Here is a 26,405-nt window from a genome sequence, read left to right as displayed (position 1 = left end):
GCTTAGTGAGCGCAGAGCAAACTAAAACCTCACATCAGAAGGACCTTCATACAGGGTCCTTCATTAAGCATTTCTTGATATGATTACCTTTGGCATGTCAAATGCCCTTATACTTCAGTTTTTACTCAGTAGTTCCAGCACTCCAGAATCTATCGAACACAGAGAATCTTTATTTCTCTGCAGAGGATGAAGAATCTTACCCGGAGATTAATGACAAATGGTGCCCTCAGAAGGCCTTTTGATCTATTTCCATTACTGGCATGATGAGCAAAAACATTTCGCGAAAGCACAAATTTACTTCCACGAACATTTCCCCACGGATTCCTTGAATTCAAGTAAGAAAACAATTTAACTGTCAACCAGGATATACAATGAAAAGGTAACAAATCTTAAAAGAAATTGCAAACAGGAAATACAAATGAAAATTGGCTAATAGATCTCAAAAGAGAAAAGGTAGCTTACCTGCTTTATGTACCTTTTTTAGGAAATGTGGATCATCTCAACTATTCTGACTCGTCCCAATTGCAATATCAAAATTCTGTCCTTGGATCATATGGGGCAAATCGCCTCCTCTCATAATTTCGAAAAATATGCGTTCCAGATAATTCTGGTATTGTTTTGAGTGACTTGCATCCAGAAATGTCCAATACCCCCAGTTGCTCCAATTTCTCCAGCCCTCGAAGCTCAGTCAGTTTCTCGCAATTTTGCACAACCAGACTCCTCAAGTTGGTACATGATGACAAATCAGGTAAGATCTCGATTGAAGAACATCCTGAAATAGTAATATATTCTAGAGATGTTGACTTCTCAAGCCCTGGGATCTCCCTAAGTTCATGACAATTTGACTGTGACATTCCGAATTTTGGCCCATTTTTGGGATTTATAAAACGGGTATTTCGTCAGTGCGCTTATAGTAAAAATCTCGCCCGGGAACTGATCACTCCCGGTTATTATTTTTAAATCTTGAGATTTCGCTAGAATCGCACTTGATCGAATTTGGCCGTTATTTAGACCCCAAACTTGGCAGTCGATTTTCGGGAGTTTCGGGAAGAATTTAATTGGATAGTGTCGATATTATTGTGGCCAGCCTCGAGATTGCCAGGAATAGTGGAAAAGTGAAATTTTGGACCGGGTGCGAATTTGGACTGGTAGACCTCCCTCGTAGTGTGTTTCGAGTTATTTTATTTTGGCCCGTTGTCTTATACTATTGTTTGGGATTTTTCGGGGACAGTTAGATCTTTTTCCGGGTTTAAATCGCGACAGTTAGAATAATATTTAGTTTGAACCGTGTCCGTTGGTTCGCGCTCGAGGATAAATATTAGCTTTTTCTTTCTCTCTCCTTCCTCCTCTGCGCCGCGCCACCCACCCCCGTGCAACGTCCCCTCCTGCGCACGTCTCTCTCTCTCTCTCTCTCTCTCTCTCTCTCTCTCTCTCTCTCTCTCTCTCTCCCCTCTGCGCCGCGTCTGCCCCCCTTGCGTGCACGTCCCCTCCCCATTAAGCCATGCAGACCCATCCTTCTCTCTTTTCTCTCTCCTCCTTTTTCCTTTTCTTTTCTTTCTTCTCTTCTTCTTCTTCGTTGTTCTTCGCGGGCGTCTGGTTCTGCTCCGCCGTGCCCTGCTCGCCGACCGCCGTTCGACCGCCGTTCCGCCTCCGTCCAACGCCACCCCACCAGCCGCCGATGCCGCCGTCCTCCCCGCGCCGTCGTCGCGCAGCCGTGTCGCCTGGTAGCCTCGCCCGACCCTGCCTTCGCCTCCTCCCGAACGCGTGAGCTCGGCTCGCCGCCACTGCCTGTCTCGGCCCGTCGGCCGCCCAGCCGGCCGCCTTGCTCTGCTCAGTCCCGGCTCGCCGCCGCGGAGTTCAGCCCGTCGCCTTCGCCGCTCGTTTGTTCGCGCACTTGGGAGCTCGCCGATATGAGCTCGTCCGTTCCGTGCCGTCCACCGCCGGCTAGCTGCAGTCGCCGCGCCGCGTCGCCCGGCTCGCCGCCGCCGCTCAGCCGTGCGGCTAGCCGACCGTCGCCGCCGCCGCCGGTCCGCTGCCTCCCCTCGGCCTCTGTCTCCTCTCTCCTCCTCTTCCTCTCCTTCCCTCTCGTTCTCTGTCTCTCTTTCTCTCACCCGAGTGACCTCTCCTCCCAGACGCTGCCGCCACGCCCTGGCCGTCGCCGCCGCGTCACCGCCGCCGGCCGTCGCCGCCCCAGACCAGCCAGGCTAGCCCCGACGACCAGCTCGGACCTTGACCAAGCCGCGTGCCCACACCCGCGCCCGTTGCCCACGCCCGTGCCCGTGCCCGCCTGCCGCGCCGTTGCCGCGCCCGTGCCCGTGCCCGTGCCCGCGCCCGTTGCCCGCGCCCGTGCCCGTGCCAGCTGCCGCGCCCGTTGCCGCGCCCGTGCCGTGCCCGGCTGCCGCGCCGTGCCCGTGCCGCCGCCGTGCCCGTGCCCGTGCCGCGCCTTGTGCCCGTGGCCGAGGGCGTGCCCATGGCCGAGCCCCGCGCCGTCGCGCCCTTGCCGTGCCGAGTGAGACACTTGTTCACCCGGGCCATTTTAGGCCCGAGCCGATTTTCTCCGGGCCAAAACCAAGTAAGTGACTTCCTAAACCCTACCTAGTACTTTGGGTATTTTTAGACTTGTTTAGGATGTGTTTAGTACTGGCTTAGGATTTTAATTAGGCGTAGGCTAATTAGGCTGATTGTGCTTAATTGGTGAATTATTGTGGCGATAATTGTGCGGCTAATTTAGTGATTGATCGAGATAAATATGCTCCGATGAATTGTCGTGGCGCTTGTGGGTGAATTGGATTAATTGAATGTGCCGACATGAATGTCGGGTCAGTGGACCGACGTGGGGAGCATGAATTGAGTTGACTGATGTGGCGTGCTAGATTGACATTAGTGAAAGGGTGGTGATTGAAATTGATTTATATGACTAAGAGCATGGTGAATTTTGTATTATGGTGCATGTGCATGAGAAGAGCCCGGATTGATCGGAGGGCTGACCTGTGGGGTGTTGACCCGGGTCGTGTGAAAGTTTGTTTTTGAAAGGTCCTGTGGGGTGTTGACCGGGACGAGCCGGATTGATCGGAGGGCGGACGTGGGGTGTTGACCGGGTCGTGTGAAAGTAAGAAAGGTCACGTGGGGTGTTGACCGGGACGAGCCGGATTGATCGGAGGGCGACACGTGGGGTGTTGACCGGGTCGTGTGAAAGTTTATTTTTGAAAGGTCACTGGGGTGTTGACCGGGACGAGCCGGATTGATCGGAGGCGACACATGGGGTGTTGACCGGGTCGTGTGAAAGTAAGAAAGGTCACATAGGGTGTTGACCGGGACGAGCCGGATTGATCGGAGGGCGACACGTGGGGTGTTGACCGGGTCGTGTGAAAGTAAGAAAGGTCTGTGGGGTGTTGACCGGGACAGAGCCGGATTGATCGGAGGGCGACACTGTGGGGTGTTGACCGGGTCGTGTGAAAGTTGGATGGATGCGCATGTGAAATGTGTTTGGGTTGAATTGGATGAACGTACGTGTGTATGGCGCTCGAATGATTTTGATGTGTTCATTGACTATTATTGCATTATTATGATTTGACTAATGTGCAGTGTGGGCATGTGGTTGGATGGCGAGGTAAGTCCATTTATGTGAATTATATATATGTAATCGGGTAGATTGCATGTACGACTTGTCTGGGTACGCATTGGCCTATGTGGGGTATAGGGGGTTGCTTATTGAGACTTGTTCTCACGGTTATTATATAACCATTTTCAGATCTGCGACCGTGATTGATTGGAGACGACACCAGGGTATCTCGGGGATGGAGGACGGGTCAAGTTACCCCATATTTTGTGTGCCCCTCTTTTGTATAGCGAAGTAGGATACCACCACTATTCCCTTTTGATGTTGTATATTTGGAATTATTGTTTTGTGCTATCCCTTGTCATATTTTATTGTCTGGGTTGTTTTAAATTCGCTTCCGCTTGCCTTTATCGTTGGGTGTTTCGTTTGGGTCGGCGACGCGTCCTGGGACGTCGTGTTCAATGATTGACCATCGAGGGGTGTCGCGAGCCCGTTGGGGTTCGGGGCGTGACATCCCTATTGATTTGGTATCAGAGCAAGGTCAGCTCGATCCAAGTGGTCGAAGCCTGGAGTGATAAGGAGCGATGACTTTGGGGTAGCCAGTTAGGGAGACTCGTGTGCCATGCGTACCCCAGACCGTGTGATTATGATTGCTGAGCGATTATATGCAATGATATGTGAAATGCAGGTGCGTCAGGACTTGAGGTAAGTGCGTGAAACCTGTTGGTTGTGATTGAATGATGTTGGTGACTTGCTGCCTGCTTTGTGAATTGTGGTTGTGATTTGGTGTCATGGATGATTGGCTGCCTGCTAAGTGAATTGTTGTTGTGATTCACTGCCTAGGGCTTAGACTAGTATAGTTGACCTAGGTCTCTAATTCCTGGATGGAATTTAGCAGGTGAGCATTTGTGAGAATCGGTAAGATGAGCAGTCGAGGTCGAGGTAGAGGTCGAGGTCGCGTAGCCCCGTTAGCTGGAGTTATGGAGGATCCTAGGGTGGATGAAATCTGGAGGGCGCTCGAGGAAGCAGGAATACTATCGAATAGACAGACGAGGGAAAGAAGTGCTACTGTCGCCGCTGCAGCTGCCAGCGAGATTATTGGGAATAATGGAGGTCAGGGGAATAATGTGGTTGGTGGAAATCCTGATCCAGTGCGAGTAAATGCAATCAGGCCAATGTCCAAACTGGTCGAACAATTTCTGAGGTTGAAACCCCCAAAGTTTGATGGGAGAGGCGACCCCGAGGCTGCACCAAGATGGGTTGAAGAGCTACAGAAAGCTTTTGAGGTGCTGGGGTGTACTGAGGAAGAGAAGGTAACGCTAGCAGTCTACCAGCTTCAGAATAATGCAAGTGATTGGTGGAGGGCCACCAGAGGTCAAGTATTCCCCGCTGGTGCTGCCCCGAATTGGACTGTTTTTACCGAGACCTTCAATGGTAAGTATTTCTCGGAAAGTGCGCCTTGAAGCGAAATTAGCAGAAATTTATGGGGCTCCGCCAAGGTCGAGATCGGTAGATCGAGATGAGGCCGAGTTCGCGGTCGTCCAAATTTGCCCCAAGGATGGTGGAGGACCCGATGGACAAAGCGAGGAGGTTCCGGGATGGGCTGAAGCCGGACCTTCGCAGTCAGATGATTTCGTTGAACTTGAGGGGCTACAATGAGATATATGAAAGGGCTCAGGCAATTGAGCGAGATCAAACGGATCGGGCTGCCGCTTCTGGATCACGGTATGCCCTGGCTAGGGACGACCGTCAATTTGGGAAAAGACCCATGGCAGAAAATAGTCGCTTTGTCCCTCCCGTTCGGAGGAATATCGGAAAGCCAAACCGTTACCAGAACGCCCCGTGTAGGCTATGTGGAGGAAGACACGGGAATGGACCTTGTCCAAACAGGGGCGGATCGTGTTTCAGATGTGGCGGAATGGGCCATCAGTTTAGGAGATGCCCCAATAACAGACAGGCTGGGTCGCCTGCACTACCGCCGCCACCGCCCCGGAATGGAAATCAATTTGGAACTGTTCAGCCAATCAATCAGGTTAGGCCGCCGATACAACCGTGGCAACCACGAGTAGGACATCAAGCGGGAGCTGCTCCACCGAATAATTAGAATTGACTACGGGCGTAAGGAAAAGTGTAACTTGTGGTTGGGAAGGAAGCGGAGGACCTGCCTTAGTGGTTTAAGTACGATGTGTAAGGATATTGGGTGTATTAGAAGTGCTTTTTGGAAATTTTAGATTCGAATGGTCATGGAAGATGTATAATTACTCATGGTAAATTGACGCAATCAGTTTTTGTATTTTGGAATTACTGATAATATCCTTCGACAAAAATTTGGATGAATGAGTTATCGCTTGGAAATTTCAGATTTTGTAAAGAATAGGAGCGATTGTTTTTGGGAGACCGTTAGATTGAAATTGGATGGATTGAGTTTTGTCATTGAGGCGTAGAAAGATAACTATATTATGATTAACTCGTTGGTTAAGGAGCCAAGACTATAGGACATAGCCATGGTGTGCAATTTCCCGATGTCTTTCCTTAGGAATTGCCGGGATTGCCCCCTGATAGAGAAGTGGGGTTGTGATTGAGTTAGCCCTAGAGACGGAACTGATCTCGAAAGCGCCTTATAAGATGTCGCTGTCAGAATTGAAGGAATTAAAGGTTTAAATACAAGAGTTATTGGATAAAGGTTTCATTCGTCCGGATGCGTCTCCATGGGGAAACGCCAGTATTATTCGTGAGGAAGAAGGATGGGTCGTTGAGGTTGTGCATTGATTATAGACAGCTGAATCAGGCGACCATTAAGAATAAGTACCCGTTGCCAAGGATAGATGACCTATTTGATCGATTCTGAGGCGTCGATATTTTCAAAGATCGACTTGAGGACCGGCTATCCCCAATTGAGAATTAAGGAAGAGGGTGTGCCAGAGACGGTATTCAGGACGAGAAATGGGCACTGTGAGTACGGTGATGCCGTTTGGATTCACTAACGCCCCTACTGCCTTTATGGATTTAATGAATCGGGTGTTCAAGGAATTTCTGGATCAATTGGTAATTGTGTTTATAGATGATATCTGGGTATACTCGAAGAGTCTCGCTGAGCATGAGTTACATTTGGAAAAGAGTTCTACGGACCCTAAGGGAACACGCACTCTACGCTAAGTTCAGCAAGTGCGAATTTTGGCTTCACCAAGTGGCGTTTTTAGGACATAGGATACCCGGGGAAGGAATTGCAGTGGACCCGACAAAGATCGAAGCTGTCATGAATTGGCCAAGACCGACAATGGTAATCGAGGTTCGGAGTTTCTTGGGTCTGGTAGGTTATTACAGACGTTTCGTAAAAAGGTTTTTAGCGTTAGCTACACCGTGGACGCGTTTGCTAAAGAAGGAAATGGAATGTGAATGGACGATAAGTACAAAAGGAGTTTTCAGGGGTTAAAGCAGAGGTTGATAGCCGCGCCAGTATTGACAATCCCGTCAGGACCGGGAAGTTATGAGATCTACAGTGATGCGTCGCTAAGAGGATGAGAATGCATGGTAATGCAATACGGAAAAGTAGTGGCATACGCATCGCGGCAATTAAGGCCACATGAGCAAAATTATCCGATGCATGACTTGGAGTTAGCCGCGATTATTTTCGCTCTTAAGATTTGGAGACACTACCTGTGTGGGGAGAAATTTCAGATTTATACGGACCATCAAAGTTTAAGGTACTTGTTCTCCCAAAAGGAATTAAACATGAGACAGCGCCGTTGGATGGAACTCCTTAAGGACTACGACTGCGAGATTATGTATCACCCTGGAAAAGCTAATAAGGTAGCGGATGCACTGAGCCGGAAATCAAGCATTGCGCATATGATGGTCAAGGAGTGGATTCTGTTGGAGGGAGTTCGAGATTTGGAATTTAAGTTTGAAGTGAGTCATGTCTCGAGTCTACTTGCAGCATTGAGGATTGAACCAGAAATACAGACTAAGATTAAGGCTTTACAATCGACGGACCCAGATATTCAGAAGATTTTGAGTATGGATGCCACAAAAAGGAAATCGGATTTTCAGGTATCCGAGGATGGGATTCTAAAGTTCCGTGGACGGTTATGTGTACCCAGTGATACAGAACTGAAGGAAGAGATTTTGTCTGAAGCACACCGTAGTACGTACAGTATTCACCCGGGGAGTACAAAAATGTATCAGAATTTACGGCAGCATTATTGGTGGAACGGCATGAAAGTGGATGTGGCCAAGCATGTGGCTAAATGTTTAACATGCCAACAAGTGACGGCGCAACATTGCAAGCCGGGTGGAATATTGCAGCCATTGGAAATTCCCGAGTGAAAATGGGAACACATCACGATGGACTTCATCATGGGATTACCGAGGAGCCAGAGGGGCCATGATTTGATTTGGGTGATAGTGGATCGGTTAACAAAGTCAGCACATTTTCTACCGGTGTGAAAGGATTTGGCCTTGGAAAGGTATGCCGATTTGTATGTGCGACCTATAGTCCGTCTCCATGGAAAACTAGTGACGATCACTTCAGACAGTGATCCTAAGTTTACTGCCGCTTATTGGAAAAGTCTTCATACGGCATTAGGAACAAGGTTACAGTTTAGCACGGCCTATTAGTCGCAGACAAATGGCTAGTCTGAGAGGACGATTCAGACTTTGGAAGATATGCTGCGACCATGTGCATTGGATTTTAGGGGAAGTTGGAAAGAATAATTGCCCTTGGTTGAGTTTGCCTATAACAATAGCTATCAGCAGAGTTTTAGAATGGCACCGTTTGGGGCATAGTATGGCAGGGTTTGCAGAACACCGGTTTGTTGGAATGAGTGGGTGAAAGGAGCATCACGGGTCCCAAGTTGGTTCAGCAGTCAATTGAAACAGTCAGGGTGATTTGGGAACACCATGGAACCAAAGATGCGATGTGGGAAAGTGAAGAGTTGATGCGACACCAGTATCCTCATTTGTTTGAATAGTTGGGTTGAATTGTAAATTTCGAGGACGAAATTTTTGTAAGGGGGGAAGAGTTGTGACATTCCGAATTTTGGCCCATTTTTGGGATTTATAAAACGGGTATTTCGTCAGTGCGCTTATAGTAAAAATCTCGCCCGGGAACTGATCACTCCCGGTTATTATTTTTAAATCTTGAGATTTCGCTAGAATCGCACTTGATCGAATTTGGCCGTTATTTAGACCCCAAACTTGGCAGTCGATTTTCGGGAGTTTCGGGAAGAATTTAATTGGATAGTGTCGATATTATTGTGGCCAGCCTCGAGATTGCCAGGAATAGTGGAAAAGTGAAATTTTGGACCGGGTGCGAATTTGGACTGGTAAACCTCCCTCGTAGTGTGTTTCGAGTTATTTTATTTTGGCCCGTTGTCTTATACTATTGTTTGGGATTTTTCGGGGACAGTTAGATCTTTTTCCGGGTTTAAATCGCGACAGTTAGAATAATATTTAGTTTGAACCGTGTCCGTTGGTTCGCGCTCGAGGATAAATATTAGCTTTTTCTTTCTCTCTCCTTCCTCCTCTGCGCCGCGCCACCCACCCCCGTGCAACGTCCCCTCCTGCGCACGTCTCTCTCTCTCTCTCTCTCTCTCTCTCTCTCTCTCTCTCTCTCTCTCTCTCCCCTCTGCGCCGCGTCTGCCCCCCTTGCGTGCACGTCCCCTCCCCATTAAGCCATGCAGACCCATCCTTCTCTCTTTTCTCTCTCCTCCTTTTTCCTTTTCTTTTCTTTCTTCTCTTCTTCTTCTTCGTTGTTCTTCGCGGGCGTCTGGTTCTGCTCCGCCGTGCCCTGCTCGCCGACCGCCGTTCGACCGCCGTTCCGCCTCCGTCCAACGCCACCCCACCAGCCGCCGATGCCGCCGTCCTCCCCGCGCCGTCGTCGCGCGGCCGTGCCGCCCGGTAGCCTCGCCCGACCCTGCCTTCTCCTCCTCCCCGAACGCGTGAGCTCGGCTCGCCGCCACCGCCTGTCTCGGCCCGTCGCTGCCCGGCCACGCCGCCTTGCTCCGTTCTGTCCGGCTCGCCGCCGCGGAGTTCAGCCGTCGCCTTCGCCGCTCGTTTGTTCGCGCACTGGGAGCTCGCCGATCTCGAGCTCGTCCGTTCCGTGCCGTCCACCGCCGGCCTGCCGCGAAGTCGCCAGCGCCAAGCCGCCGCTCGCCGCCGCTCCGCCGTGCGGCTAGCCGACTGCCGCGCCGCCGCCGGCCCGCTCGCTTCCTCGCCCTCTCTGTCTCCTCTCCTCCTCTTCCTCTCCTTCCCTCTCGTTCTCTGTCTCTCTTTCTCTCACCCGACCGACCTCTCTCCCAAAGACGCCGCCGCCACGCCCGGCCGTCGCCGCCACGCCACCGCCGCCGCCGGGTCGCCGCCCGACCAGCCAGGCTAGCCCCGCCGACCAGCTCGGACCTTGACCAAGCCGCGTGCCCACACCCGCGCCCGTTGCCCACGCCCGTGCTCCCGCCGCCGCGCCCGCTTGCCCACGCCTGTGCCCGTGCCTGCCGCCGCCGCGCTCGTGCCCGCCGCCGCGCCGCGCTGCTCGCGCCTGTGCCCGTGCCCGCTGCCGCGCCCGTGCCCGTGCCCGCCGCCGTGCCCGTGCCCGTGCCGCGCCTTGTGCCCGTGGCCGAGGGCTGTGCCCATGGCCGAGCCCCGCGCCCGTCGCGCCCTTGCCCGTGCCGAGTGAGACACTGTTCACCCGGGCCATTTTAGGCCCGAGCCGATTTTCTCCGGGCCAAAACCAAGTAAGTGACTTCCTAAACCCTACCTAGTACTTTGGGTATTTTTAGACTTGTTTAGGATGTGTTTAGTACCGGCTTAGGATTTTAATTAGGCATAGGCTAATTAGACTGATTGTGCTTAATTGGTGAATTATTGTGGCGATAATTGTGCGGCTAATTTAGTGATTGATCGAGATAAATATGCCCGATCGAATTGTCGTGGCGCTTGTGGGTGAATTGGATTAATTGAATGTGCCGACATGAATGTCGGGTCAGTGGACCGACGTGGGGAGCATGAATTGAGTTGACTGATGTGGCGTGCTAGATTGACATTAGTGAAAGGGTGGTGATTGAAATTGATTTATATGACTAAGAGCATGGTGAATTTTGTATTATGGTGCATGTGCATGAGAAGAGCCCGGATTGATCGGAGGGCTGACCTGTGGGGTGTTGACCCGGGTCGTGTGAAAGTTTGTTTTTGAAAGGTCCTGTGGGGTGTTGACCCGGGACAGAGCCCGGATTGATCGGAGGGCTGACCTGTGGGGTGTTGACCCGGGTCGTGTGAAAGTAAGAAAGGTCCTGTGGGGTGTTGACCCGGGACAGAGCCCGGATTGATCGGAGGGCTGACCTGTGGGGTGTTGACCCGGGTCGTGTGAAAGTTTGTTTTTGAAAGGTCATGTGGGGTGTTGACCCGGGACAGAGCCCGGATTGATCGGAGGGCTGACCTGTGGGGTGTTGACCCGGGTCGTGTGAAAGTAAGAAAGGTCCTGTGGGGTGTTGACCCGGGACAGAGCCCGGATTGATCGGAGGGCTGACCTGTGGGGTGTTAACCCGGGTCGTGTGAAAATAAGAAAGGTCCTGTGGGGTGTTGACCCGGGACAGAGCCCGGATTGATCGGAGGGCTGACCTGTGGGGTGTTGACCCGGGTCGTGTGAAAGTTGGATGGATGCGCATGTGAAATGTGTTTGGGTTGAATTGGATGAACGTACGTGTGTATGGCGCTCGAATGATTTTGATGTGTTCATTGACTATTATTGCATTATTATGATTTGACTAATGTGCAGTGTGGGCATGTGGTTGGATGGCGAGGTAAGTCCATTTATGTGAATTATATATATGTAATCGGGTAGATTGCATGTACGACTTGTCTGGGTACGCATTGGCCTATGTGGGGTATAGGGGGTTGCTTATTGAGACTTGTTCTCACGGTTATTATATAACCATTTTCAGATCTGCGACCGTGATTGATTGGAGACGACACCAGGGTATCTCGGGGATGGAGGACGGGTCAAGTTACCCCATATTTTGTGTGCCCCTCTTTTGTATAGCGAAGTAGGATACCCCACCACTATTCCCTTTTGATGTTGTATATTTGGAATTATTGTTTTGTGCTATCCCCTTGTCATATTTTATTGTCTGGGTTGTTTTAAATTCGCTTCCGCTTGCCTTTATCGTTGGGTGTTTCGTTTGGGTCGGCGACGCGTCCTGGGACGTCGTGTTCAATGATTGACCATCGAGGGGTGTCGCGAGCCCGTTGGGGTTCGGGGCGTGACATTGACAGCAACAATTCCCTTAAATTATGAATATTTGACAAGTTTGGGAATTTTGCTAAGGACTTGTAATCCTCAATCCATAAACTTGTGCAGGATGGGAATTTCTCGAGGCTCTGAATATCATGAAGGTTGTCACTACAGTTGATTGCCAACTTATGCAAGTTGTCAAAGCAACATAAATCTGGTAACCTTCCAAAGGAAGCGCACCCAAACATATTTAACTCTTTCAAGAACTCCAACCTATCGAGACCTTCAATTTCAAGTAAGTTTTTGCAACATCCAACAGATAACTTCTTCAAACCCTTGGATTCTGAAAGGTCCAGCCTCTGAATTGAAGCGCACCCATAGATCTTTATCTCTTCCAAAGACTCCAACCTATAGAGGCCTTGAATTTCAACCAAGTTTTCGCAATATTGAGCGTTGACTATCTTCAGACCTTCGGATTTTGGAAGGTCCAGCCTCTCAATTGAAACACACTTTTTGATAGATAGCTCTTCCAACAACTCCAACATATAGAGACCTTGAATTTCAACCAAATTTTCGCAAATTTCAAAACGTAACTTTTTTATACTCTCAGATTTTGAAAGGTCCAACCTTTCAATTGAAGTGCAATCAAAGATATCCAAGCTTTCCAAATATTTCAATCTGTCGAGACCTCGGACTTCAAGTATGTTAGTGCAAGATGCGACAAACAAGTTCCTTAGATGGTTTAATTGTGAAACGTCTAGTATTTCCCTAAACTTGCCGCCATGGATTTTCAATATTTCCAACTTAAAAGGAGTGTTTGGGGATTTTTGCAAATCTAATTCTTCAACATCTGCTTGTTGGGAGCATTCTGAAAGCTCTGATAGTGATGATGGAAGCTCCGAGATGCAATCGAGAACTCCGCAGTACAAAAGATCTAGTTCCTTGAGATTGGTTATGTGAAAAAGTGACGATAATTTGAAACTTTGACAGGTGACATTCAAGTATATTAAGCTCGAAGGAAGAACCGGTAGCGATTGGAGTTCCCTACACTGCCAAGTATTTAACTTTCGGAGCTTTTTCAACCTTCCAATACCATTGGGTAATTCTTTCATTCCGGTGCCACCAATATCCAAAATTTCTAGATTCTTCAAATTTCCTATACTGTCTGGTAATTCTTTTATCTCGGTGCTACTAATATTCAGAATTTCTAGATTCTGCAAAGCTCCTATGCTCTCTGATATTTCTCTTATCTCAGTGCTACTAATATTCAGAATTTCTAGATTCTTTAAAGCTCCTATGCCGTCTGGTAGTTCTTTTATCTTGGTGCCACTTATATTCAGAATTTCTAGATTCTGCAAAGCTCCTATGCCGTTTGGCAGCTCCTTGAGCATCTCGCATCTCGCCAAGTCCAAGCGTACCAGGCTCTTCATGTCTTCAATTGAAGAGTCAATTTGCTCCAGTCTTGAACAATTTTCAAGTATCAGAACCTCTAAATTCTTAAAAGCTGAGAGAAAGAAAGTTCCTTCTAAAGATCCACAAGATGTAAGGTCAAGAAATTTTAGCTTCTTTGCCGTCTGATATAGGATATAATAACCAAAGTGATTATGATTCAATAGAAAGCAAAAAAGAAGAAGAAGAAAAGTCTTTGTTCTATCAACTTACCATGACGAAGCTCCATCCTTGCCAATTATTTGAAATCAGGCTTCCTGAAAATTCGAGTGCAACTAATTCCCTCACATAAAAATTCTTCGCTTCGAAAGTAAGGGGACAATTGTGCCATTGAAGCCATCTTAGCTCCTCAATTGAGTTCTTAAAATCTCCACTTAAATGTGCTCCACTCACATGAAGGAACCTTAGTCTCCTTAAATTCTTGAATTGTTCGTCTGCATGTATATTGCCACCTAAGCCAGCTGTAGCGTCAAAGCTAAGATAAATGGCCTCAATCTTCTCAGTTCCCTATAAATAAGAATTAATGTTCATTAATGCTATTTATATCCAACAAAAGTAATGTAGAATCATTTGTTCACAGTGCTATTAACATGCATCCATGTCTTTAAGAGACTAGCAAAGTGAAGATATGATTTCCTTTTTTGGTCAGTAAACAATATATATAAAGTCGCAATGAAGTGAGGGATGTCAACTTCGATTTTGAAATTTGGCCATGAGTACTTGGATCTTAAAAAGTATTATGATTGGCTCTTTCTTTTAGTTTTATTTTATTTTGTACAGTTTATAGTATCTTGTATATATTATTAACGTACTTTTACCCTTTGATCTAATGGCTCATTGAGGGGTAAAACTTTACTACTTGTAAATCATCTTCTTTCCAGTGATGTAGCTTCAGTACTATACAAGTTATTAGGCACATACAATGCACGGGATTTAATTAAATTACAATGTGCAGAATCAAAGTTGATTTGATCAATTTTAAGAGAAATAAAATTCTCTCTGTAATTTTCATAATGGATATCCAAATGAACAACAATCACGTAGGGACATAGTTATCGGAATAATTTTGACAATTGGGGAAAGCAAACTTCTCAAAGAGAATTTAATCTTTTGAAGTGCTTTTCTTTTTCATTTTATCTTATGTATAAATTTCGTACATATTACATGACAGTGCTACTTACGATTAATAAAAGTAGCTAAACTTGTGATAGTAGTTATATAAACATCAAATTTGATTTTTATTTATAGTAACAGTCCTCATTTAATGACTTTGATTAATTTTAAATTGAATTCATTATCATTGCTGAATTATGAAAATTGAAGCTGTTCTCGGCCACATGAAATAGCTATTAATTCCTTGGCCCCCTTAGCTATTTCTAATCTATTTTTGAATGAAACGAATGAATAATTGCTTCATCAGGATGGATTTGAAATATAATAGCTTTTCCTGTGAATCAAATGTGCAACAAGCTTTCACCAAGAAAAATCACTTTTGCATAAGAAGTTAAGAAGAAACACGGAAAATTCAAGAATTGTCAAATCCATGTTAGTTTCTCTCGACAAGAAAATTTCTCTTTGTACTTCACAATGTTGTATTTGATTTCATGGTTACTAATCTGGCCTTATGCCACTGCAGCCACTTGAATTGACTTAAGCTAGATCGAGTGACAGCAAATGGGATGGCTTGACACCATACCACAGAGGGTTGTGCCTCGTCTTACCGTTATTTGAACCAAGGTTCGTAATGCTTATAAATATTGATATATCGTTATACAATTGGTAAAATATAATCTATGGCTTTGTTTGTTTCCCGGAAAATGAACAATTTAAAAAAAATATTCTCCTAAAAATGATTGCTTCAAACCCTTATCATTTCTTCCTTCCCTTGCCACATCATTCCCTTTTTTAACCAATTTTTCCTCCATCAAATATTCCAACAATAATTTAAAGACGACCAATAGATCATATAATTCGTCGAGAAGGAATTAGATCTCAATACCTTAAAAGGAATCCAAGAGAAGAGTAATTATAAAAAGTTAAATTATTATATGAATGTATGGTTTAATATATAAATATTCTATTACTCCCTCTAATGATTAATTTGATCTTTTTATCTTACATAACTCACTGTGCTAACGTATAAGGTGAGTCATGTCAACCAACACAAAAACCAATTGCCAAATTTCTAGCATTTTGTAAAGAAAAAAAGGTCATTGTGATCATGATTAACATGGCTCATTGTGCACGTCAGCACAATGAACCATGTAGGATGACACGTGGTAATTTAGGGTGAGAAAACATAGAAATTGTGACGGGTGGCATTTTTGTCTCACGAGTGAAAAGGTTGATCTTTTCTCTAGGAAGTTTGAAAAATTGCGCTATTTTCTCCCCGCATACATAAGATTGGTCTTCTTTTCTTTTCTTTTCTTTTTTTTGTATTTTCTATGGTTGTGCTATTGTTTTCCTAGGTGCAAAAGGTTGTGCTTATTTTTGTTTGGCTGTATACTCACTAATATTTAAGGAGCAAGTTAAGAATGTGTTTCAATTAGGCTTTATGTCTTTTCATTTCTGTTTATTTTCTTCGTCGTCCTTGTGCTCTTTTCCATGCTTCGCACTTCACATCGGTTATTTTATCAAAGATGACTGAGTTTTAAGATAACATATTATGAGAATTACTTTAGATATTTTGATTAAATGTAGGAATAATCTTAAAGGAAGATCTTGTTTCAGTTTTATCAAAACCACTTTCATTTCAACTAATGATAGTACCATGAATGAAGAAGGAAAATGAACCCAACAAAAATACTGAGCTAATTACATCGATCAATTTACCTTTTTAGTTGTAAAAGATAGTAATACCAGTTTTTATAGATATAAATATACAGCATACTCATTTTTCTGTTGGTTAGTTTAGTTTATGTTAGGATGTAATACGAAAGACATCTTGGCTTTGAAAATGATAGCATATGATACGGCTCTTGAGATTTAGAATAGGTTGCACGTTGAAAGTGCAAACAAGTGCTACTCTTTCGAGCAACAACTTTGAGTCAAACCAAATGATGGATTCAAAGTAACACAGTCAAAACTATGATTAATTTCAACAATACAATACAGTCACATTCTTCATTTTGTACAAAACAGAATTTTAGAGTTATTATCTCTGGGACATTTTATGTGGAAAAAATAAAACATTTCTCTTTTTAATGGTCAATGCATGAAGTACGCTCAAAGTTATACGTATCTATATATATTGCTGTTCTTTCATGTAAATTTTGGTAAAAGGAACTTCTAACCTAATATTACACGAAATAAGTATCCCTTCCATTCTCAAATACGGTATCATGATTGAAATTTCATGAAAAATACGGGCATGGTTACTCCTGTTATATTAATTCTAACACCTAGAGATTAGAATTCTATGATTAAAATATCCTCAGTAGCTATTTTTCACGGTAGCATATTCAAGTTAGTCATTGCATGTGTCAAGGAGGTAACAGAATCAACTAGAGAAATACAATTTTTTTCAAGATAGAATACCCCTAGAAGTATCTAGTAAATTTGAAAGTACCCATTCTTGGAGATAACACTTGTTTAAGAAAAATCTCTGATAAGCTGCAATACTTACTAAGAAAGAGCAACCTTTTACTATCCAATAACGTCAATGAAATGACACGAGGGAAATAATATTACTAGGTCCTCTGTTCACTAGAGCAAGCACTAAGTAAAGGACCAACATCACTCCAACAGTAAATAATGGACTAAGGGAGCAAAAGAAGAGACACGGTTACCTTATTTCTCTTTAGCACTTTCATAACTTCCTCGGTGTCCCATAACCTGCTACGGTATTGAGGCTCTCTCTCGTTTTCCTTGCAGACGATATCTCTACCAAGATCTCTCAATTGGTCATGCATTTTAAGCTCATGATCATCTCCAACTTTTATTAATGACATCAATCTCAATACTTCAATTCCCTCATTTGGAAAGAAGTCACAAGCGTCCCACATGTAAGATGCGATTCTCCCATCAGTGCCAATGACAAAACAAGCAATATCCAAAAATATTTGTTGTTGTCCATACTCTAGTGCATCATAGCTTATTTTTAGCTTTTCTTGCACTTTCTTATGAGGGACCTTTCTTAATTTTTTTATTGTATCTCTCCATATGTTTGGCTTTTTATCGTGTAGAAATGAACCCAAAACCTCCAAAGATAAGGGAAGCCCTCCAGTGGCGGATACAACATCACGAGTGAGGACCTCAAATTCACTTGGAGGAACATCATTTCTAAATGCATGTCTACTAAACAAAATCGAAGATATATCCTTATCCATTTCATCAAGTTCATAGTTGCAGTCCACCTCGGCATTGTCAAGAATACTCTTGTTTCTGGTGGTAATAATGATTATGCTTCCCGAAGAAAACCAATTGTGATTTCCAGCCAAAGCCATCAACTGATCATCATCATCCATATCGTCAAGAAGAATTAGGACTTTGTTACCTTCAAACTTGGATGAGATAAACCTAATCCCCTCATCCCTATTAGAAACTTGATTACTATGCTTCAATATATCAGAGATTAATTGATTTTGCAAGTATTCAAGGCCATTGCGCTTACATGATTCCCTAATGTCAGCAATGAAGCTACGATGCTCAAATTTGTTGGAGAGCTTGTTGTAGATGGTTTTAGCAAGAGTTGTCTTACCAATACCTCCCATTCCGTGGATGCCCACAAATAGGGTGGCACGAGAATTGTTATTGACAAATTCCATAACCTTCTCGATATGTCTATCGATTCCAACCAGATTCTCAGAAATAACCAACTCAAACTCTTTCTTCAACTCGTTCAAGACTTTTCGGACAACCGATTTTACCAATTCTCCTTCATACCTGTTAAATGCGACAAGAGTTCAAATACATGGAAATAGTAATTTTATATTGCCAATCTAATGAGAACACTGTAATCCATAAATTTGAGGATAAAAAAACTTTAAGAATCGTACTTGTCACACCTCCATATATAATCTTATATGCTAAGATTAAAAGTGGGAAGTGGTGGTGGTTGCTTCAAGCATGCCGACATTCCATTTTTGCTATGTTATAATCTATTGAGCCAAAAGAAACTTGAGGTTATTGCTAATGAATATTAAATATTACATGAATTATGGATCTGAATTAAATTTTAAAGTTATTGATTGTTAAAGTTATTAGGGAAGACGTGGACGTGTCATTAAAAACTTTCTATAGCATTTGAATAGCAAAACCCAATAAGTCGGCCCAATATGAGAGTTTAGCCATCAATTAATAAATAGGTTATAACTTTTAACGCAAAAGGAATTTAGGTCCTAAAAGTCGTTCAGAATGTTATATTATGAACTACCTGAATATAATTGAGGGAATTTCTCTTTATTTGTGCAATTCTATGTGCTCGCAAGTTTCTACTCTTGTTGTGAATTTAGTATCATTCCATATTCGTGTTCTTATCAATTTCTTTGAGCCATGGGATGATAACAGGTTGTATTTTCTTTTCCTTTTAAGTATCTATATTCTTTGACTATAATTGATCTAATATTGATTTATGGCGAAGTAGAAGAATGATTTTTCCCCAAAAGAAGAACATTACTTCAACTTATGCGGGTGTAGGAGATAGGAAAATGCATTGAACATTATTAAGACAAATATATAATAAAGAAAATCTTTTTTTCCTTCTTTATATTTGCAATCATCATATATAACCAATGAAATATTTCATTTGTAATTTTTTTAATAGCAATTAATTGACTTTGTTAATAATTTAATAAATATAACTTGCGAAGAAAAAGAATTATGGCTTTGTCAATCAACATGCACGTTGTATGATGTTATGAGCTTTAAACAGGAACCACCAATAAGATGTACTATCAATCTCAGATAAATATGTAAATAGAAAATTTTGTGATGGAGATTAATGTAGCTTACACTACAAACATGAAAAAAAAAAAGGCACGATGCTACAAAATCTATGGACATAAGAGTAATAACTCAATGAAAAAAATCTTATATTATTCAAGCGAATGGGATCATAACAATAAATTCTACAATTAGATTGGTCAATATCATTATAGTAATTCTTGAAAAGAATAACTTATGAAAATCATGCATCGCAAGATCTCACTGCTAGCAACATCTTACTGCCTTTCCTTTACTGAAAAAACTAATAGAAAGAAAATGAAGCAGGTAGTATCCAGAACAACCAGTAAACATCGACACAAACTAAAAGAAAGTGGAGAATGTTTTGGTGAAAACTTTTACCCATCGGCGTTCAATCCTTTCAAGGAACTGACTTCAGTGAGTGCTTGCTTCCACTTCTCCAAAATCGTAGGGTCGAAGCCCCTCTCGCGCAAACGGCTTTCACGCTCCCGAAATGTCTTTCCAAAACTCCCGATTTGATGTCGCACGTGAGATACTTTCACTTTGTAGAATATGGGCAACACTATATGCCCCGTGCTATTATTTTTGCACTCCATTATTTGAACCAGTTCATCTAGGCACCAACTGCTCTCACCATAATTTACAGAGAGAATGGGGATTAGGATCTTACTGTTCTTGATGGCTGCCAAAAGATCTGGTCCGATCTTCTCGCCTTGGCGGAGCTCATTATCGTCTTTGAAAGCATGAATTCCAGCATCAATGAGCCCATTGTAGAGGTGATCGATGAATCCTTTTCGAGTATCTAGTCCCCTAAAACTCAAGAATACCTCATAGTGATTTCTAGTTGGTGCGGTGAACGAACTAGATCCACTGGAATTAGCTTCCGTCGGCGCAGTTGACGAACCGGATGCGCCAGATTCAGCATCTTTTGCATTTCCACGCACGCCAGCTTTCTTCTTATTGAGAAATTTGAACGCGAGCACGGAGAGAAGGATGGGTGCCACGAGCACGGCAAAAGAATGCCCAAAAATGGGACGATGCATCTCGTCTTTGCTCTGACTCTGCCCTTGATATTTGCTTTCAAGGCTGCCGGAGAAGAAAAACCAGAATGCCTCTCAGGAAACACGAAATGCCTTCTTGTTGCCCATCGTCTCCTGTTTGGTTTGAATTAAATAATCGAACCAGCTGGCAACCAGAATCGCAACCAATAATTCAAACTTTGTCAGGCCAGATATAAATTAGTAATTCATTGACCGGGAACACTATCCAAGCGCTTACGGTCGTTGTCTTCGTGCGTGATAATTCCAATGCACCAGAAAATCCGAGGCGATACCTGCCCAAGAAGAATAAAATAGCCGAGCAAGTTGCGATGCAGAAGCAATGAAAAGAAATAAAACCAAAAACAAAAGACAAGTGCTGCTAGGGTATAAGCCAGACAAGTGGTCAAGATAGATGAATAAATATAAGCGTTAGTTCAGTGATTGCAGCGTTGAGCTTTCCTTTTCTTTCGTTAATATATTTTCCGTCAGAAAAGGTATTTGTTTGAATATATTCAACAACAGGAATTTCCAAAAATATTGTAGAATCAAATGAATAAACTTCATTTTACTACTAAAATATTACAGGAAAAATTATCCAAAAAGTCCTATACCTATTGTACTTTTGCCAATTCAGTCATAAACATTTTGAATTTTGCCAATTGAATTCTAAACATTTTCACTTCTTGCTAATTGAGTCCATCCGGCCAATTTTGGTCGGAAATCGCTGACACGGACGCCGGTAGGCCATGTGGTGCTAACGTAGACATTTTTAAATAATATTTAGATAATTTTCTGAATTTATATGGTTTTTTCTGTTTTTTTTTTCTTTCTCTGTTTTTCCTTTGGGTTTTGGAGTTAGGGCCAGCAAGGATGGCCGGCCGACCGACCCTCACTGGCCACAAGCGAGGGCCAGCGACCCTCGCCAGCTCTGGGCACGAGACAGCCTTGCCGGCCAAAGCGAGGGTGCGCGAGCCCTCACCCAGATCCAGCGAGGGTCGCCAAGCTCTCACCTAGCCAGATCTGGCAAGGGCGTCACGGCCCTTTACGGATCTGGGCGAGGGCTCGCGCGCCCTCACTTTGGTCGACAAGGGCAACAAGCCGGTGAGGGTCGGCAAGCCCTCACCTGTGGCTGGCGATCGGCTGGCCACCCTCATCGGCCCTAACTCCAAAACCAAAAAAAACAAAGAAAATAAAAAAAACCATAAAATTCAGAAAATTATCTAAATATTATTTTAAAATGACCACGTCAGCGCTACGTGGCCGACTGGCATCCACGTCAGCGATTTTCGACTAAAATTGGTCAGATAGACTCAATTAGCAAGAAGTGAAAAGGTTTAGGTTTCAATTGGCAAAATTGAAAGGTTTAAAATTGAATTGGCAAAAGTGAAATAGATTTATGATTTTTTTGATAATTTTCCCAAATATTATAGTATCAGCGATTACTTATGCTAAGAAATTATGTTACTAACGCATGTCAAGGATCATAAAATTATCAACATGCTATAAAGTGACCTATAAAACTGACTATTTTATCTGCAAAATTGTGAGGGGCTTTGCATTTGGTCTAACGAAATGTATGTTACAAAGCCACTTGCATTAGCTCTAATAGTATTGGATTTCCGAAAATCTATGTCCATAGTAATCGGTATAAGCATACATCATGGTGATTTAAAACAATAATTTACTAATAATATCATTGTCGATATAGTAAATTAATATAAATCAATGCCGCATAATGTCATAGCCATGTAGCACCACATAATAAATTCCGGCATGTGTGTCATCTCACATACCGAATTAGATGAATATGATTATATGAGTTATAAAATAAAATAAGATATATACCGTGTCTCCTACCAATACTCTTTAAAACTTATCAATTTCAATAGAACACTCGGAACAGCATCTATGTCTAGAGGGCTTTAATTGCTTTAGACCTATCTAAACCCTTTTCATCACAGTCAGGTAACCCATATTATTACCGGTTCATTGAACCTAAATTACAAAAGGGTTCATCATCCATTTTCTCACCTCTAGTGATTAGCTATATAGAATGCATTATTCCATGACATTCACATAGTCTTAATAGCAACATGTCCGATCTCTAGTTGAGGCGATGAATTACTTATTGATTTGGTGATCTACTTATACAGTTATGAAGCTGATTTGCTTACAATCTTTTCAAATTTGTTGAATCGAGTAGAGTAAGGTGACTATTCGAGATGCTGAGATAAGAGTGTGCAGAGAAAACTAAAAATGGAGGCATAATCCCAATAGCCACGAAACAATTAAAAATTGTATGGAGCACCTAATGCTCAAGAGGGAAATGGCCATCCCCTTTGGTTTCGTCATTGCTTACCTCCACTAGTCAGACGTATTAGCAATTAATGAATAAGCGCCTGCATAGAAGAATTAAAAACAAAGACCCTTTTGAGCTAAAGTCAATTTTCATTTTGTATTATATGTTAGCGGGGCACAGTTTTCTAGATTTCGAGGTAGAAAGATCCATTTTGGTTGTTCAAAATTTTCTAAATCATTTTGTTTTTTAAATAAGTTTTCGAATTGGAACCTACTCGGATGCAACAGACATAACTTGATCCAGTTTTGGCTCATACGTTATTTTTATTAATATGATTCGGACCTAAATGATTAGTTCATCAATGAATTTTTCTCCCTCAAAATAATAACAATAACAATAATAAGGTACTTCTTTACTTTTTTTTTTTGGTCGAAAGGTACTTCTTTACTTTGATCACTTTTCTTTTGGAGGTCAAAACAGAAAAATACCACAAAAAATCATAAATTATGCCCACCGTGACACCAATAATTCAATCTTCTTTTTGATAAACTTGTACTGGCATGACAGAAATACCCTTTGCCTTACTACAAAAAATCCTATACTTTGCGCAGCCTAAACCAATATCTTGTATTTGTTTGAGTGTACAAATTTGTGGGTTTTGGTGACATGTGGAGTATTGTTGCCATAGTGTACATAATTTAAGATTTTTGGTAACACAAAAAAAAGTTTGGAGTATTTGTATCACAGTGACCATAATTTAGAGTTTTCAATGGTATAAACTTCGGTTAAAATAGATTCTGCAGCTTCATGTTCCTACATTTCGATATATATATATATATATTCTCGTTGATGAAATGCTTAAAATATTGAAGAACTCATCTTACTTCTAGGTGTCAAGTATCGACCATCCTTAGTACTACATAATAGTGGACCCAAATTTTATTGCAGTTCGGAGGGAGAGACACAATTTTATTTAAATCAGTGTGGAGTGCACCAAAATAGTTGTGCCGACCATTGATTGGAATGTGTCTAGTTGTTCTAATCTAAGTGAAGCTTTGTGGTGAAGGTCAATTTGCACTTTTTTATTAATAGTATAGAGAATCATATGGGTGGAGAAATATAATCTCCTCTACTTACCAATATTCTAAAGGGTTAATATCACAAAAAATCCTAAATTTGTACATCTATGACAAATTTACCCCGAATTAATTTTTTGACCATGAAAAACCCCAAACTAGTACACCTGTAATAAATTTACCCTAAACTAATTTTTTGACCACCAAAAATCTCAAACTAGTACACTTGTGACAAATTTACATTTCGTTAAATTAGATTAATACCACGAAAAACCATAAATTGATAAACCTGTGACAAACAAAGGGGTAAAACCCATACTGATACACCCGTCAACTGTCACATGTCATCAAACTCAGCAATTTGACAGTAAAATTTAACGAAAACTAACATAGGATAAATTTGTCACGGATGTACCAGTTTGGGATTTTTTGTAATCAAAAAATTAGTTTGGGATAAAATTATCACAGATGTACCAATTTGGGATTTTTCGTGGTATTAACCCTATTCTAAAACGCGATTGGCTTGCCTGAAAATTATTTTTATTATTGTTTCATCAACGATCACTTGTGCCACAAAATTGTGTCACTAATGCATGTCAAGGATCACAAGAAATTATGAATACATATACGTATATATATTTATTTATTCAGTTTTTGTCATTTTGTACCGAGCACAATGCAACGAAGTTCTTCTTTAACAGAATCGGAAAAAAAATCAACATTTTGTTAGCAATTATAATAAAAATCGCCACTAAATAGAATTTGTTACGTGAAACAGTGAAAGCAAGTCATTTTACCGATTCTCGTTGAGAATCCAACCATCTTGAGTCATTTATCAAATGGTGGCCAGAAGAATCATTTATCAAGCAACCATCAAAATATTTAACCCATCGATTGGATGACTAGTAGCATAAAACGGTCTCTTTGGACCTCGACCGTCGTCCACGGCGAAAGTGGCCCGAGGGAATCTGTGGTTATTAGCACATGGATCACATAATCCATGGGAAAATTACCAAAACAGTCTTAAACCTACTGCATTTATACCAATTTAGTTTTAAACTTTTTTTGAGTGTCAATTCAATCCTACACATTTTGTTTTTGTGCCAATTCAGTCATTCCGGCTAATTTTGGTCTGATATTTCCAACGTGAATGCCGGCTGGCCTACGTGACACTGCCGGCAATGACATGGACAACTTTTAATAATATTTTAATATTTTTTGAATTTTTTTGAATTTTTTTTTCTTTTTCATTTTTATTTCTTTTCTTTTTCTTTACCTTTCTTCTTCCTCCAGCCGGTCCCCGGACCGGCAGCCGGCGAGCCCCGCCGGCCACTATCAAGGCTTGCCAACCTCGCCAGCGACGGTGAAGGCGAGCGTCGCCGGATCTGACGAGGTTGGGCCTCACCCATGGCCAACGAGGCTCAACCCTCACCGTCCCAACATGAGGCCGCCCTCATGGCCATCCTCGGCCTCATGGCCATCCAACGAGGTTGAAGGCCACGACCTTGCGACCTCCGGCAAGGGTCGGGCCTCTGGCAAGGGTTGAGCCTCGCCAGCCATGGGGGAGGCCCGACCTCATTGGATCTGGCGAGGCTCGCCTTTGCCATCACTAGTGAGGCTGGCAAGCCTTGAGAGTGCCGCTGGCCCTGGCCTCCAGCCGATCGCCAGTCTGGTGATCGGCTGGAGAAAGAAAAGAGGGAAAGAAAAAAAAATTTAAATAAAAAAATTTGAAAAATATTAAAATACTATTAAAAGTTATCCAAGTCATCATCGGCGGTGCCACGTAGGCCGACCGACATCCACGTCGGTAATATCTAGCTAAAATTAATCAAAAGAACTAAATTGAGATAAAAGTAAAAAATTTAGAATTGAATTAGTATAAAAAAAGATTTACATACCGTTTCCGGCCCCCCCCTAACACAGGACTCACCAAATTAAAAAGAGTAAAGTTTGCAATGATCACCAAATTAAATCCTGCAGAGAAGACTGTCATCTCTCATAATGAGTTCTGTGTGTCCCACAAGGCAAGACTGTCACGTCTGCTTTCAATCCATGCACTCATTTCAATGCACACATACATAATAACCATTCAATCACAGAGCTTGACCTAAATGCAAACAGGACAGTCAGGATGCATCTCACTGCGACTTCCACGCAAGGACGGCTGTTTTTCAACAAAATCGAATAGCAGCAACCTGTATAACATGACAGTCAGCGAAGCAAATTAACATAGGTTCTTTCCATCACTATTTATGCTGCCGCAAGCTCAGGATGACTGAAGCTTACCACACTTGCAACAGTGGAAGAGATTCTCTCACCCCCTCAATTCTGAGAAAGAAAATACAGTTAGACATGTATCGAGAGGGCAACATCACCGATGAAAAGAAATGACAAGAGCAACTTCCAGAAACCTATAATCTTCTCCACCAAGGGTGATGATTGACAGAAAATGATACGCGTCTGGAAATTTAATCTAAAATCTTGAAACTATTAGTTCGGGTCATAGACTCATATCATATCTTTTCTTTTTTTCTTTTTTTTGGTCGAAAAGAGCCATACTTTCATTGCTAAGAAGGAATTAAACAACAAGATTGTCCGAAATCAAAACATAATAGTGACCAAAGGGGCAGGGGGGGTTCTAGACAGCCAATTCGGAAAAAGAGAGTCAGGCTTTGCCACCCAATCCGCGGCTTGATTAGCATTTCGCGAACAATGGGCTACGGAGGCGTCACTTGGTCGGGCCAGTATTTGTTGGCAAACCATCTTATAAGCTATCAGAAGTAATGACGACCCGCAGATCAGTTTGGGCTTGAGCACAGATCAGTTTCAAGCTTCCTCTTCTCCCATGTCCTCT

The 26,405-nt window shown here is 43.0% G+C and overlaps 1 protein-coding gene across 1 annotated transcript; it reads right to left on the bottom strand.

Moving 5' to 3' along the window:
• Positions 1 to 530: 530 nt before the first annotated feature.
• On the bottom strand, positions 531 to 20,247 carry LOC115694240 (disease resistance protein L6-like). Its single transcript, XM_056306473.1, has 5 exons — positions 19,518 to 20,247; positions 17,021 to 18,116; positions 13,446 to 13,739; positions 11,821 to 13,357; positions 531 to 841 (listed from the first exon to the last, which is right to left on the bottom strand). The coding sequence occupies exons 1-5, from the start codon at positions 20,177 to 20,179 to the stop codon at positions 531 to 533; spliced, it is 3,900 nt and encodes a 1,299-aa protein (XP_056162448.1). The 5' UTR covers positions 20,180 to 20,247.
• Between the last annotated feature and the right edge of the window lie 6,158 nt (positions 20,248 to 26,405).

This window comes from Syzygium oleosum, unplaced genomic scaffold (assembly GCF_021117445.2).
Source record: "Syzygium oleosum isolate NSW1041296 unplaced genomic scaffold, Sole_v2.1 Sole_v2.44, whole genome shotgun sequence".
NCBI lineage: Eukaryota > Viridiplantae > Streptophyta > Magnoliopsida > Myrtales > Myrtaceae > Syzygium > Syzygium oleosum.
This window is presented reverse-complemented; position numbering and strand designations above follow the sequence as displayed.